At 36.6% G+C, this 15,952-nt stretch overlaps 2 protein-coding genes and 1 long non-coding RNA gene across 5 annotated transcripts in view; 1 reads left to right on the forward strand and 2 right to left on the reverse strand.

The window, feature by feature from the left end:
• The first annotated feature begins 64 nt into the window (after positions 1–64).
• Positions 65–11,316, forward strand: LOC124418402. The gene is made up of 2 exons (XR_006939866.1): positions 65–330; positions 2,759–11,316. It is a non-coding gene; the product is annotated as an uncharacterized LOC124418402 (long non-coding RNA).
• C7H2ORF66 (chromosome 7 open reading frame, human C2orf66) lies at positions 1,516–3,489 on the reverse strand. Its single transcript, NM_001389592.2, has 3 exons — positions 3,437–3,489; positions 2,742–2,886; positions 1,516–1,840 (listed from the first exon to the last, which is right to left on the reverse strand). The coding sequence occupies exons 2-3, from the start codon at positions 2,862–2,864 to the stop codon at positions 1,658–1,660; spliced, it is 306 nt and encodes a 101-aa protein (NP_001376521.1). The 5' UTR covers positions 2,865–2,886; positions 3,437–3,489; the 3' UTR covers positions 1,516–1,657.
• PGAP1 (post-GPI attachment to proteins 1) overlaps positions 7,544–15,952 on the reverse strand; it is a 36,678-nt gene continuing 28,269 nt past the window's right edge. For all 3 annotated transcript variants that reach the window (XM_040703594.2, XM_015289490.4, XM_046943906.1), the window contains exon 27: positions 7,544–15,270. In XM_040703594.2, coding sequence (XP_040559528.1) covers positions 15,132–15,270 — 139 coding nt within the window. In that variant the 3' untranslated portion in view covers positions 7,544–15,131. The remainder of the gene's footprint in view (positions 15,271–15,952) is intronic.

The following is a 15,952-nucleotide window of genomic DNA, read 5'->3' on the forward strand; positions in this document are numbered from 1 at the left end:
ACCTTCGCGGAGCGCTTCTCCGGCGGGCAGGGGCTGCCTGGGAGAGGGGGGAGGGGGGGGATGGGGGACGGAGGGGTGCTCGAGACACTCGTCTCCCCACAAAGCGGTACACTGCTGGTAAAAGAATATGTAACACCCTCCCCGCCAATATCTCACAACGCCTAGCTTCAATAAGCCGAAAGGTCACATTTATTTACCTATTTTGAACAAGGGCGGGTGGCATTTCCCCCATTTATTCGAACCTAAACACAGCCAACGCTGCCCCCAAACACCACGCGTGCGTCAACAGACAGCAAACGCGGGAACGACGGCGAGGCGGAACGCCTCAGGGTAAAGACTGGGGCAGGGGGGATGTTTAAACTGTCAGGTAGCAGGGAACAAGGCAAAGCAGCAGCATTTTGCTGTGGAGGTGAGCACTTTGCATGTAGTCCGAAAGTTAACACCTGGAAGAGAGGGTAAAAAGGGCATGAGGCACATAGAGAAGTACTTAGCGCAGAACCCCGGCTCTGACGAACAGCGACATGTATGGCAGCGCCGGCTGAAGGGCCCCTGAAGGGAAGTGTGGCCTTCCTGAATTACACAGAACCGATTCCAGCAGTAATTCCCTCAGCACTGCTGGAGCACACGGCAGAGCTACAGCATCCCTTCTCAGGTCCAGTCCTAACCTATTTGTCATGCACAGAACTCACTGTACAGGGCTTCTATGGTGTTGGCTTTGTTTACTTAGAATTACTTGGTAAAAAGAGAACTTGATATTAACATCAAAGTGCCGTCTTCACTGTTACTCATAAGAAGAGGAACAGTGGAGCTGTGATTACAGTTAAGGAACAGGTACAGTTAAGCAGACCTAAAAATCCTCAACTAAACACTGATTACAAATTAATCTCTGTCAAACACTGTGCAAATCACCTAAGTCCTTACATTCAAATCTGACTGAGATCTTTACCTATTTATAAAACAGGAGAAAACAACTGTTAACCTTTCCTCAGAACTGGTAGTATTCACTGACTTTCAAAATGAGCTATGGAATGATTTATTTGTTATGGGGTATAGCTGTGCACTGATAACATAGCTGAGAAGCACCTGCTATAAACTGAAGCTGCAGTTATTAATAATTCAAACTCGGCCCTCTTCAACTTTGTTTCATATTTATGGAGAAGTGTGAATGAGCTCACAATTACTTTATTCAACCTTCAGTTTCAGCGGTAGAAGTAAGGGAAACAGTATGCACAGACAGATACAAATGCTTTGTTAGTGCAGTATCTTATGTACAAATGCATTTTGATATATGCATGACAGGAAGCCAAAAGTCTCAATTTATAATTCTACTAATACCAATTAATAGAGAAGGTGGGTTTTCTTTAGCATCTGTACATTTTCATTATTCTTCTCCACATGAAAATAAAAATAAGAGCACAGGCTACGTAGATCTGCACAAGCACAACATGTGCTGTTACAGAAGTAGTAAATACCTCGCACATCTCAACCTCATCAATCTCAAAACAACTTCAGGCATGAGTTAAGGTGTCATACTTTATTTTGTCCGAAGAACAAGTTGTTTTTATACTTCAGATGCAATTGAGAATTGCTTGAAATCCACAGATTTCACTGGCTTACATGAAAAAGCATCCTCTTTTACCTTGGTCAGCAGCATCTTTTAGCCTCTGAAGTCATTTGGAAAAGAATTTTTCCTTTCCTCATAATCTGCAAACGCAGAAGCAATGGGATCTGAGTACAACGTGACCGGCCTTGGTCCTTCATTGTTCACAGTGAAAGTAGCTGGGAAATTTCTGAGATCGAGACCCCGGCCCGAAAAGTACGCCTGGAGCGTTCTGAAAAACTGAACGTATTTTGTAAGTGAAAATTGAGCATGCCCAACAGATGAATTATTTCTACTGAAACAATCCCCTCCTATATGGGATGAAATCATCTATTTTGATCATAAACTGGTGTGATATGGGTAATATAATTCGGACATGTCCAATCTGTCCACAGCTTTACACCTTATGTGCTGTTCCAAGACCACCAACATTTCACTGGTAGTCTATGCTCCCCACTGAACCACAGAGGATTCAAGCCATAACCTTTATAAGGCAGATATGGCAGAACTCTTGCTGAGGGCAAACAGTACCTTTTAGAGAAAGCTTTAACAGCACGGAATGTTCTCTAAGAGTTAGCAACAGTGTGCAATTGATGTGAATTGGCCCTTAAGATTGCTTAAAAGTAGAAAAATTTAGTCAATTCTCCTTTAAACAGTGGTGAAAACTGGGAAACCAATTTTTCCCCCTCACAAATTCCTTATAAGATCTTGCAAATGTTACCTTAATTATATTTTCTTAGCTGTTAATTAATTTTCAGATCTTTAGCCACTATTCACAAGGATGTGTCAGATGGAAACGTAGTTAAGACGAAGTGTGCAACCAGCAGTATACTTTCGAGAGAAACATAATAATCATTCTTCTTTGGGTTCATAAATGGAGCAGCAATATAATCAAACTAAAATTGCTGAAGATGGGAGCAAGTTATGTGCATTACTGCACGCTGAGAATACATCTTCAGCTAAGGGGTACGTGTGCACTGAAGAATGCTCAGCCATTTGTACTTACTGACTACGTGAACTGCATAGTTACTAAACCCTCTTGCCATTATATTTAATAGACAAACATTCTTGTGATGGAAAATGGAAAAAAAAAAAAACACCACACAAAACTTAGACTGTGTTTCTTGCAGCATTTCCTTACCAAGTCTCTGTTTCTAGGATTATCTAGAGGTTTCCATTTTTCTTCTGGTTCGAAAGGAGCACCCTTTGCCAATCCTCTGACAGCCAACATTGTATATAGTCCCAGGAGCACCACTTTCCACATGTCGAAGAGATGAGTGGACTACCTGCAAGAAGGACAAAGAATCGGGATCGTTAAGCCCTACACAGAACTGTCACCACCAACAAATAAAGCAATCCAGAGGAGTTCTGGAAATAACTCATCCATGGCAAGGAAAATCTGCTTACTACAGATTACTTCTGTGTGCCATGAACTTTTTAGGTTCTGTACTAATGTAACAGAAAGTAAATAAGTGTTTCCCATATCAAAGTTATTTCTAGATACTGATTTTTTTTCTGGAAGGGATCAGTTTGACACTTAAGAGAAGATATTTGCATTTGTAAATTTACATTTGTAATCAGATTACAACCATTTTCACTGTCTGAACAGTTAAAACGTCCAGTTTATGGACTCCAAGGATAATGCAAAACTATGGCCTGAGATCCAGATAGCTCAATTTTTGAAACTGCATGAAAGGAGAATGTACTACATTATATTAATAAATGTAATAATAATACAGTCTGGCATAAGATACTAAAGAGCAGTTTCACACCTTCAGTCAAGAAAAAAAAAGATAATCAGATTCTACCTTTCACTCTCTTTAAAATAAATCTTACCAGTGAATTTAGCTCTGGCTTGCCCCTTCTTGGTTAGTCTCCTTGTGATCTGTGAATGAACTGATCTCTGCACTTATATTTCTAGTGGACTGTAGGTGGGTGTCAATGACGTTAGCAGGCGTTCAAAAATACAGTAATGATTCCATTTCCATCCATGACATAAAGACCCTTGAGAATTTCATCCTTAATACTCTTAAGACCTGTTGCTATTGAACAGTGCAGGGCAAATTCCTCCTCCTAAAGCTGTATTGTAGAAAACTGGCGGTAGCATAGAAGAAGTTTAAAACTATTTCCAGAAGAGATGGCAGAGCTGTATCAAAATACCGGCTTTAATTAAAAGTAATTTATGATATCTTCAGAAAGGTGACATGTAATTACAGCTGGTAGAATGGTTTTCAAGCAGGATGAGATATAGATCATTTTCTTGATGCTGGAGAGAGAGAAAAGCAAGGAATGTTTCCAAATTCATAACATTTTAATGAAAGCGTTGCTTTCCTACCCTGATTTTATCGGCAGTCAATATCCTCCAGTGATACTACAAGCTAAGACAAAGCCTGCAAAAACAGCTATGCTAATTTGCCTTGGCCTTATTTTGTAGCGTCCTTGAGCTCAACGCCGCTCCATTTTTTTGCCTATACATTCATTCCACACTTCTCTCTCCTATTTAAGTGATATTTTGGTTAGTGTAAGATGAATCTCTAAACAGACATTTTAAAACTAACATTTTTTGTTAAGAAAAATCTTTATCCTACCCCTAATTTCACAGGGATAAAAAATTCCCAGCAGTATTAATTTCATAATTGCCATAACCTATACAAGTATAACCCGTACTATTCAGCTTGTATATTACTCTAAAGGTTGAAATAATAAAAAAATATCACTGAAAAACAATAATATTAAAAAAAAAATCAAACCAGTCAGTTCCTCTTGTCAAAATGGAACGTCCTGATAATAGATTCATCAATGGTTTGTAGACTCATCAGTGCCAGAATAGCACTAGCAAGAGAAAAACTAGTAAGGAAACTTTCTTATTTCCTATTTTTTTCTTAGGTAGTCACTAATGTCCAGTTAAATTTTGTTAGACAAAAACATGAGTGTTTTCATCTCCTTCCTAACCACAGTGGATGTAAGTCATTTTTCTACCTGAGCTTCAGGATTGTGAGAACAGTTAATGAATTACTGGAAGCACATCTTTGCATCATTTCTCCTGCAAAACACACACTTTGGCCAGTCATTTCTTGCTGAAAAATAAGCATCTGTCTTCATCATGTTAATCTGTGAGATATCTTCGCATTTGTATAACGCTGCGTAGTTCCAAAATTTCAAGCTGGAACTGAAAAATGACATAAGCACAGAAGGAGCAGCAGTTTGCATAATGTTCCAACACCAGAACATCCTTGTTTTGACATTTTCATCTAAAATCAGAGTGAAGTAGTATAACATATCTCTGTACTTGAAAAACAGGCTTTGGTTGGTATACTTGTTTTGGGAACCATTTCTGGCCTACTCAAGTTTACGTATTTAACAACCATCATGCAATGATCCTGTGCTTCTCAACTCCCTGTCTATAAAGTGAGGGTTTCCCAGTGAAATAACATCTATAGGCAGGTTTTATCCTTCTCATCAGATATTCGCATTGTGCGTATCTCAGCATTTAGCACTAATATCCCACACCAGTCTTCTGATTTCCTTAGCTTTGTGTAAAAGCTGCTGCTACGGTTATTTAAACCCAGCTGCCTTTGTTGGTTTTTTGTTTGATTGATTGCTTGATTTTATTCCCAAAAGATGATGTATTTTATTTATATTCAGGGGTTTCAAATTAAACACCCTTAGTCTTCTGCTGAGTTAAGGCAAGATATCAAAAGGAACTTACAGAAAGCTTAAAACACAGACGACTCTCATTTCCCAATCCACCTCCCTCTAAAATCAACTCTCACGAATCCTAAGAACAAGCTACCTCTCAAATTCTGAAGGAAAGAACTAGTATTTATACCATTTTTAAAAAAGAGAGAAACTGCCTAATCAGACACAAGGAGGATTAACCCTTTTTCTTAGTGATAGAAGAGCAGATGTAAAATACAAGTATGAAGTATGAATGCACAACAACATCCTGATCTCTTTCCAACATACAGTTCAGTTACTCAGCAAACAGTTGAGAGCCACCACCTCAACTGGCAGGGACACCTTAAGGAAGAACACCTAATTGCTAATGATCAAGAGAAGTTAAAATAGTTGTTTGGGATTCTCTTTTCTTCCTCTCTCTCAGATAAGAATCTGAATGACTCTCTATGCACAAAACTTGCTTCTGTTGAGGAAGATTTCTTAATCTCCTTCATCATAACTTCAATTGCTTTCTGTCAAGTCTTTGGTTTCTTTCTGTGCAGCCAGAAACTTGGTTCAGAATTTTATTTCTGGTGCTTCCTGAATAGATTTAAAAAAAACTGAGATATACTGAAACATCTGTTGATAATCTGATTTCACCAAAGTAATATTAACTTAAGAAAATACAAAAATCTTCAGTCTTGATTCCTCTTACACTCAGTGTACAATCCGTTGGTTAATGCACATTTGTGCCCTGTGTATATATACAATCAATATCTTTAAAGTGAAGAGGTGGTTTATTTTAAGACAAAAAAAAAAAAAAAAAAAAAAAACCCATACAGCTACATTTGAAATTCCACCTAAATTTAGTCACAAGCAAGATATTTTCTGCTTGAACTCTTTGATGGTACTCACTGTTAAGGTCAACAGGGCTCTGATCAGCTCCTTTCATTACTTACCATTAAGTGAGCACAGGTGTATACACACAGCTTTACTTTCCTCCACTCTTCCCTTGGTAAATGCATGTCCAGTGCCACATCTTCATTAGTCAGAGCCCAATAACACTTCAGGTGGCAGCCTGTCAGCACACAGCAGTGGTAAAGCATGGATGATTCAGTTCTGTTGCCTAAAAAACAGATCTTCCTAACCTGAATCCCATCCCACCAAGTTTATTTTAGACCTACTTATCTTTGAACTGTTTCTTCTCTACCACAGTTCATAACACTTGGCTATCCACATCATTTTGTTCCTTAACCATTTCACCAGTTTAAACATCTTGTGGAACTGATTTACTGTTTTGTAAATGCGAGTTTTGATACCAGCTATTTAGCTAGTGTTTCTACTACACTGTCTTCTTTATGAATATCAATATTCTCCCCCTGGGACTTCCTATCTTAGTTCTGACATCTTTGCTTTACACCATGACCACTGCAATAGCAGACATCCCTCATACACTGTTAGAGCAAAGTTTGAGCAGACTGTTACAATTTGGTGTCAGTCAGAATAGCCATCAAGCAGATTGGTTGGTGCTGTTTGCTCAAATCTCTATAAACTCGTACTGTTACTTTCTAAGCTAACAGCATTTACATTAAAAATTATTTGATCTAAGGCTGTCTAAACTTACTGCCATTTTTCTTCTTTGCCAATTCATTATAGTTCTCCCAAAGTCAAACATAAGTAGTAAACAATTCTATTAATACACTATTAGTACACTCACACAAATTGAAATAAATTGATTCCTCTTTGGAGGACAGTACCTAGTTCAATAAGCGCTATCCAGGGTAGATGTCAGTGTCCTGCAGTTTTGAATGTGATCAAATTTAAGCATTGGGTTTTTCTCAAATTGTCAACATAGGAGCACATCTTCAGTAAATCAAATCCTCATGAAGTTGCTGACATAATGACTGTGGCATGGTAATACCTGAGTATGTTCGAATTCCTTTCCATGCTCACTGCACTGCATGTTCAGTCTCACACAAGTTCCCTCGAAACAGTAAAAGCCTTGTTCTAGAATGAGAGGCAAACTTAAAAGTGATTAGTTACAGAACAAGTTTCATACCCATGATGCTGTATATAAACTACATTATTCAACAAATATTTTTCCATTCTATTATATTTCCCATTCAAGATAGCAAGACAGATGTAAAAGCATAAGATGCACAAGTTGAGATATTGAGACAGGCTTCATCAAGCACAATGTTTACTGCATTCTGCTTAAGATGCAAAAGCAAAAAAAAAAGAAAGGAAAAAGAGTCCATTATGGAAAGTAATGCTCTAACCACAGTGTTTTTGTTCACTGATTTTATTCTCTGCTTAGAATCCCAAGTATTACAAGTTAGAAGGAAAAGCACCGAACTGCTCCACATAAGTACCTGAGCGAAGACTAAAGGCAAATGTTCATCACAACACTCATGAGCGTGTTTGTACAACGAAGTACAGGTAACATTCACAACACTCCACAGAGCACGATTGGTAAGTGGCACTTTTTGTGAATTACCACCATTTGTACTAATGCAACCATGTTAAAACACCATATAAAAATATACAGAAGTGTTTATTTAGCAAAGCTTATACTATACAGTACGCTTTTATATCATGCATACTAATGTTAAAAAAAAGACATTAAAACAATATGGATTATACACAACAGACATGGAAACCATCAAAACATGAAAGTCCCAGCATAGCTCTCATTCAAGCTGCCCTTAATTTCAGTGAAAAAGGACCAGTATTTAAAAGCACAGTTTTGAATGGCTGACATTAACAGCTTTCACTAATTTAAACATTAGCTGAAGATACCTATTTTCCAAGGTTTTCTCAGCATCTCACAAGACAAAGACTTTGCTCAAGCTTATCACACACAGCAGGTGTATCTGAGAATTCAGTTATAACTCTTCTAATAAGCACAATAATTTATTATAGCATTATTTAAACATTTATTGATAAGACCCTGTCAACAACTCTAGAAACCTGTAACCATTACAGTTAGCTCCACTTTAAGTACTAGGTTTACAGTAGCTATGTAAGAACTCAACAAGAAGAAAAAAAAGTTAGGTTGCTTAGTAACTGATAAAATTTCCCAAAAACTAATGCTTTTCAATGCTTTCAGCTTGCTTAACAAAAACAACCAATCAATCCCCAGTTTGTTGCCCATCACCCCAAAGTATTCTGTCCAACATTATTCTGTCTTTGTGCTTGGAAAAATTGATTAAAGGGCAACACAGGAATTAAGTTACTAGGCTTGCACATTTTCTCTAGATTCATCATCATACATAAAAGCCTTAAAAGTAGCTTGGCCCTCTCAGTGATTTTCACACTAGTGTGCCTGTAGCCAGGAAGTCAACAATTACTAGGAATAACATCAGTACAGAACAAAGAAGAGACACCTAAGGGACTGGAAAAAGTTCTAACAGTCCTAAACCCATCTACTACAAGGAATTGGTAAGGCTGACAAAAAAAAAATCAAGTTATCTGTTGTTCCACAATGAAAACAGCATTGTGGCAGCCAGATTCATGTTATATCTCAATAAAAGAAAGTTATTAACTGATTACTGTACTGCTACAAATTACTGGGATGAGCTGACATGAAGTTATTTTGTATGCACATCTCAATGTCCACAGCCCACTGTCAGTCTCCCAGATATGACACCTTTATTCAAGAACAAGTTTTACTCAGCACTATTACAGGGGAAAAAAAGAATTTGGAGGATTTTGTTCAAAATAGACAATCATTTAGAAGCAGCTTTTCCTCAGTTCTTCATGCTAAACAGTAAGAATTTTATTTAATTTTTTTTTTACTACATCAAAGCAGGATTTTAAGATCTTGAATATGTCTTTTTGATGATTTAAGAGCAGAATGCGTAAACTTATTTTTTCAAGCTTATAGATACATTTTTCCTAAAACATGAAATTCCTTATTCAAATGTCTAAAAGCTTGCAAACAAATGCATCCCTGCCCCTCAACTCCACCCAAACCATTCTGAGTAGACGTTGATACTTAATGGCTAAAATAAAGTATTTTGCTTGAGCTACAGTTTTGAAGAAAATAAACTGAATTTGAAAGATTCTGACACAAAGATTTAGAAGATGAGATGCATCTGATGCTAATCTTTCTTCCTTATTTTTCTTTGTCATTAAAGAAAGAAATGAGAAATTAAGGTCAGCTAAAGTTTCCTGTCTTTGGGCGGTTAAGTGTGTGCATTGTACTTCTCATAAATCTTCATGTCTGTAAATGTAGGGTTTAAAAAAATAAAAATAAAAAATGATTTTCCCCAAACCAATTATATGTATGATCCACACAACTCTTTGAGTTCAAAAAAGAAAAATAAGGCTACAGAAGTCCAAAGGCTACAGTCAGTGTGTATGCATTTACTGGTTTAAGGCACACAGTTGTGGGTTTTGTTTTGTGATGGTGGTGTCTGTTTTTTTGCTTTATGAAGATACAAGTTTCAAGTCACAGTGAGGAATTTCACATTTCAGTTTTGGTCTGGCACAAATTATGTATCCCATGTCTATTTTTGCAGACTTCTGTAAAATATTTCAGTTGTCAGGTACTGATCTCTAATACTGTTTTCACACTTAGAGTGACACAAATAGAAAATAGAGAAGCCTGAGTTGATCCCAGAATAGTGCTTTTAACATTTCAAAAAGCTACACATCTAAAGATTTAATATAAGCCTTTAACTAATTTAAGAATTTGGAGGAAAACAAGGTCTTCATTGGTAGTTCAATGAACATGGAAAAACTTCAGTAAAGCAAAAGCCTACAGGACAGATGCTATGTATCTTCACTATATCACCTGCAGTGCCTACTATTACTGTGAACCTCTAGTTTTGTGCTACAGCAGAAGGATAGTGCAAACCAAGGATAACTCTTTATGGAAGGAGCAACTGGAATGATGTACTGTGAAGTAACAAGCTTTTGTGTACCATTCCTAAACTTCAGAGACACAACATTAGCTCTGATACTACATGTTTCCAAGAGAATTTAGACCACAACCTATCAAGAACTGCAGAGAAAACATGCTTAAAAGATCTTTTATGAGAGACTGAGTTGCAAAACCTGCATGCATATAAGAATGTAGAATGAGACCCTAAATCTTAAACCAACTTGAAGTTTAAATGTCACAGCTTTGACTCTGGTTTCTAGGCTATGATGCCATAAGCACATATTTGAAGCAGTTCCATGCTTAGATATAACTGAAGAATTGAAGTGGTGGGCAGACTTCAGTAAAAGCTATAGAACTTTCTAAATACTTACATTTACTTAAAAGAAAAAGTAATGTTTAGTAATAAGATGAAATGGATACTTATTATTTTTATCTTTTAATGTCCCAATTAGAAGTTTTGAATACATTCTTCCATAAATAAAAAATAGATATTTGTAATAGCTTCGTCAAATAAACTTCAAGAGACTTTAAGTATTTTACTATGAATACAAGCTTATAGTCCTAGCCCTAAGAAAAGGCAGAAAACCTATTTTACTTCAAAATAAAAATGAACCTGCTTTTCAATTGTCACTCACTGGTACACTTCTCCAGAGGTATACAAGAGCAGCACATAGCTTTGGTGACAGAAACACGTCTGCCCTAAAAGTGTGGTGACGTAAGATTTAAAACCACTTACAGTGCAGTGCTAAGTGCTTATAAAGGCTAGTTTGATTATCTCCCCCCCAAAAAGGAGATGTAAAGAGCCAAACCTGAAAATTAAGCAATTAACATTCACCATGATAAGTAAAAAACATTGACTTCAGTCTCTTTTACAGCTAACAGTTTTCTACTGGCTTGGTGACTTGAAACAGCAGCGCGATTACTGTACACACACCATAACTGCCTCCAAAACCATTTTCAGTAGCTAAGAGCATTAAAGGTCTATAAATGGCTGCACTTTTTCTCAGCGTAAACTAACAAAAAGTATTTCCTTATCAGCACACTCATCAATGCATTGAATTCAACTTCACCAGCTAGATCAAAAAGGCTTCTCAAATATTAATTTTATGCACAGGCAACAGATTAGCTTTGTTCATCCTGTCAAGGTCTGAAGGACATGTCAGATTTTAGGGGAAAAAAAAAGCTAAGTGACAGGCTTATAACCCTGTTACTGGCAAACAGATGGAAAATTAGACTTCATATCAAATACCAACCTATAAAATAATGCTTTTCTTTGCCTGTTATTTGTTTGCTTTAAGTATCAAGGTAATTATTATTATTATTATTTTTTAAAGAATGACTTCAAGGGTGGCCCAGGTAGTTAAAAAGCTCTCTTTGGCATACAGGCAGTCCCCAGTCTTTCTGTAATACAATACAACTACTTTTTCCAGCTTTGTTGATTTTAACTTTGCAGATGTGTCTTCTGGAATAAATCGCTATATGTATCAGCTCACAAAAAGAAACCATCAGTACAGAACTTCAAGTGTTAGAAATAAAATTAAATGGAATTTCATTTACTGTGTGCTTGTTTTTTTTTCCTTAGGTAACCAAAAAAGGACAAATCCCCTTTTCAGATGATGCAAAAATGTGACATACTGCAACCAACTTCAAATCAATTCTGAAAATATCACCATTAGTAGTTCCAATCAAGAAATAACACCTTTTCCTTACCTCACAAATACAAATCTTTTATGAAGTGATAGCTACGGGTATAGCTATTACTGCAGCATAATAAGAAAGAAAGATTCTGCTTCAATTTCTGACATTTGGTACTCTGTATTGTCTTTTTCTTTTTCCTTTTTTTTTTTTTTTTAATTCCCTTCCTAGTAGCTTACAAAAACATAAGGGAGACGCACATTCTTATTTTGATTGTCTCCTGACATATGAGCCAAAAACTCTTTGTTTTACATGGCATGATCTCCATGTAAATGTGGCAAACATCCACAGTGGTTTTGCAAAATTAATACCTCAACTTCTAAAAAAGAACAGAACAACCAACTTGGAGTGGGAGTTAGCAGAAATCCTCCTTTACAGCACAGAGTTTTAAATCACCATGAAATAGCTTGTCTTCATCTTCTCCAGTGACTCTGGATAGTTTTAAGTTTGAAGAGTAAACTGGAATTTGGATTTGAAGGTGTTAAGAGAATGTATTTCCCAAAAGCTGTTTTATAAACGTCCACTCATACAGAAGCATATTCTGGTAATATTTATACTTCGTCATACAGCCAATTAAAAAGCCCTTACAGTGGGGTTAGCCCACATTTCTGCTGAGACTGTCATGATGGAAGTGGCAGAACTAGAAATCGGTAGAATAGAAGCCTTTTCTCCAAAAGTACAATCATACTATTTATCTGAAAAACTATTTTGGAAACTTATAAAATCTTTTCTTAGAATTGGATGAATTGCTCTCTGGATTTGTTCTAATCCCCTCTACCGATTATACAGGGAATCTAGTTGAGATTAGAACCCTCATCTCTCAAACGGCAGTTAGACAGTCCTTAGTCACTGCAAAACCCCAGTGCACATCTCTGAGAGCACGTTTTTCATCTAGCAATGACACACAAAGCATCCAAAATCCAAATTTACAATAAGACTACTTCTTCCCCCTGTGAAAGTAAATAACCTTTGGAAAAGGAAGCATCGACAGAAGAGTGATAAAAGTCCGTCATCTGGGATCTCAGACTAAGGATTACGTCTCTCCATTCCTACCTACACTTTCAATATCATGTAAGAATCACTCCATAACATTTTGTAACCCATTTCATGAGGAATGATAACAACATCAACAAAAATCCCAGCTTACAAAAATACCATTAAATAAGAAAAGCGGTGTTATTCTATGCTGTTGTGATTTGGTATGTTTCACGCACTGTCCGATTTTGGAAGTTACCAAAGTTACTACACCTTGAGACTGTTTGCTCTCCTCCTTCTGATTATTATTTCATTCCACCAACAAATGGGCTCATGCATGAAGAAGTGATAAAGATGGCAAACCAAAATAGGAAGCAAAATACAGCAGTAGGCCAAAGGGACCATGAAGGACAAGGAAATTATCTTCCACTGAAATGAGATCTTTGCACGTTTCATAGGTGGCCCCTTTGCCGTTCTGTCACTATCCTTCACACTCACAGCCACTCGAAAACAGGAGAACTACTATACTCTTCTGTGTCTGAAAAGTAACCTCTAGGCTAAATCAAGCTACAAGTATATGCAGACACAAATTATCTTATATACATATACCGTAGCATACATTTGGTTTGACAGTATCAGGATATAATACAGTTAATTTCTCTGGTTTACAAACACTATGCACGATCTAATCTTGTTAGTAAAATGTTAAGACTTAAAGGTCAGCAGGTAGGTTACTGACAACAGTAACAGTGGTTTGGTTAACTATTAATAAAAGCAGTTCTAATGACTTAGTAATACCTTGAACAGCCGACTTGTTTATAAGACAGAAGAGGTTCATTTTCAAAAGTCACTGTGTGAATTAATAAGTCTTTTCAGGCAGCTCAGATGAATTAACTCTACGAACAAGCTAGAACTAACTGAGGCACTTTAGGCAACAATAACAAGATACAATAAAATCAATGGGTCAGGCTCTACTACGATATTAAGAATACACTCAATTGACAGTAGGTAGCAGATCTCCTGTTATTATCCGTATTAGGTAATCAAGCTGGTATAGTAATTCCATATGAAGATGACAGGTATCTCAGATAGTGGAGACAGCTAACACAGAAGCAAGTAGTAGCACTCATCTCTACATGGAATCAATACCTCATTTTAAATAACATAATGGTTAGTGTGATTTCTTCTGTTGGCAAAACACATACCAAGAGACAGAATTCCTTACACACAGCTATTCTAGGCATTGTTGTAAATGGCAGTCACTGTAGCATCTAGGCACTAAGATAATTCTTTACGTAGAGCTAATAATTATGGTCAGTATTTTATACTACCTAAGAGCTTGTCCACACGAGGAAGTTAGCACAGTATGGCAAGGCATGGATTTACACTGTTGTAGCTATTTCATACTAAATTACTCTATGGACATTTACTATGAGATGATGACTCTCCATTTACAACAGGAAAGAACCCTGCCTTGGCTATCTGGAAACTGCAGTATAGCAACTGTACTGTAAACTCGCATCACACCTTAACATTTGCTACCTCCTACATATAGACAAGGACTAAGGAGTCATTTCTGAACTAACGAAATTCCAGAGCAAATCGGCAATGTTTTAAAACAACATTGCAGCCAGTTGTTTATGAATCTGCTGGTAAGCTTCCAGAATAGAAAGCTACACAAAGTGTCGTTGTTTTCTCACTCTCACAAAAATGAAGATGTTTAAAACTTTCAATAATCTCTCACTCATCTAACAGTAATTGAACAAGTACTTTGCTAGAAATAACAGCTCTATAGAAGCAGTACATTCTGGTTTGACTAGACACAACTGTGGCAGGTTTTATACGTAGCATAAAATGATTAAAAGTATACTTGGCTGTGTAGTATTTCTGATAGTCACAGTGTGCTTTAAGTTTATTGAGTTTAACCAGCATACTTCAGAACTGCAAGAGAAGCAAGTTCAGAACATACGCACTGTACAGTGTACTGAGTAAAAAAAAGTCTATTTCAACACAGAAATACAGTGAAATATCAAAGTGTCTGCAAGGCCAACAGAGTGTTGAGACGTAGCATTAATACAATTCATGTGCTTACACACGCACAGTTAATTCACTTCATTTTCCACAGTCAGGAAATGAACACCACGAAAAACTTTCTAAGCAGTATGAACAGAACCAAAAACTTTTCATAAAGCAATCACGTTGCAGCTGTCTTTCCCAAATAATGCAAGTTATGTCAGTCTAGGCATTTCTTTGTTGAAATTTGTCCCCTCTCCAATGTTACTTTCTAGGCCGCACTGTTCTTATGTAAAACAAACGTTACACAAAGCAACACAGCAGGTGTAGAAGAAGAGAAAAAGTGACAAAATGTGGTACTTTGTATAAATGCATTCTTCCGAAAGCCAACGCTGCAACAGACAAAAGGAGTGGAACTTTGGCTGCGATCTTCAGGAGTTGACTGTAAGAATATAAAGAAAAAATGGCCATTTTTGTGGTCATACGTGCAGGAGCCCAAATACCATATTTCATTTTCTTCTGAAAATGAATACACAGATACATAAGCAAGAGAAATTATGCAAAAAGGCTAATAAAATGTCATTTAACAATGTTATGTAAATTTAGAAATACATTTTCAATAACAGAAAGATGAATTGTTTTACATTATTTGAGTTAAGTACTGGTCAAGAAGATAAACTACACTGTTTATTATTAAGTTTCCATGGGACACTGACTAATTTTATGTCTGAGGAAGAACTGCACAACCAAGTGCTCCAAACAAAGCAGTGTGGGCACGTTTAAAAAACTCTCCGTAAGGGAGTGCTATGAGTACATAACTATAATGGTTTAAAACCCACTTCTCCTTTTAACTTCCAAATAAGAATTTTTAAGATACAGGAGGATTCTGTAATATTTAGAAGGATTAAATGAATAGGGAATGAAAAAAAAAATCACAGTTAAAAGAAGTCTTTATGCAACTGATATTTTAGATATTGAATACTTTACTTAAATCCACATGGTAAATGCAGGTGATTTTTTCTCCACTTACCTGAACTACAGTCACTTGCATACATTCTACCTAGATCTTAAGACTTAAAATACATGAGTTTATTAATCCCTGTGTAGGTTGAATAATTACATGT

The sequence above is a fragment of the Gallus gallus genome, chromosome 7 (assembly GCF_016699485.2).
Source record: "Gallus gallus isolate bGalGal1 chromosome 7, bGalGal1.mat.broiler.GRCg7b, whole genome shotgun sequence".
In the NCBI taxonomy this organism is placed as follows: Eukaryota; Metazoa; Chordata; class Aves; order Galliformes; family Phasianidae; genus Gallus; species Gallus gallus.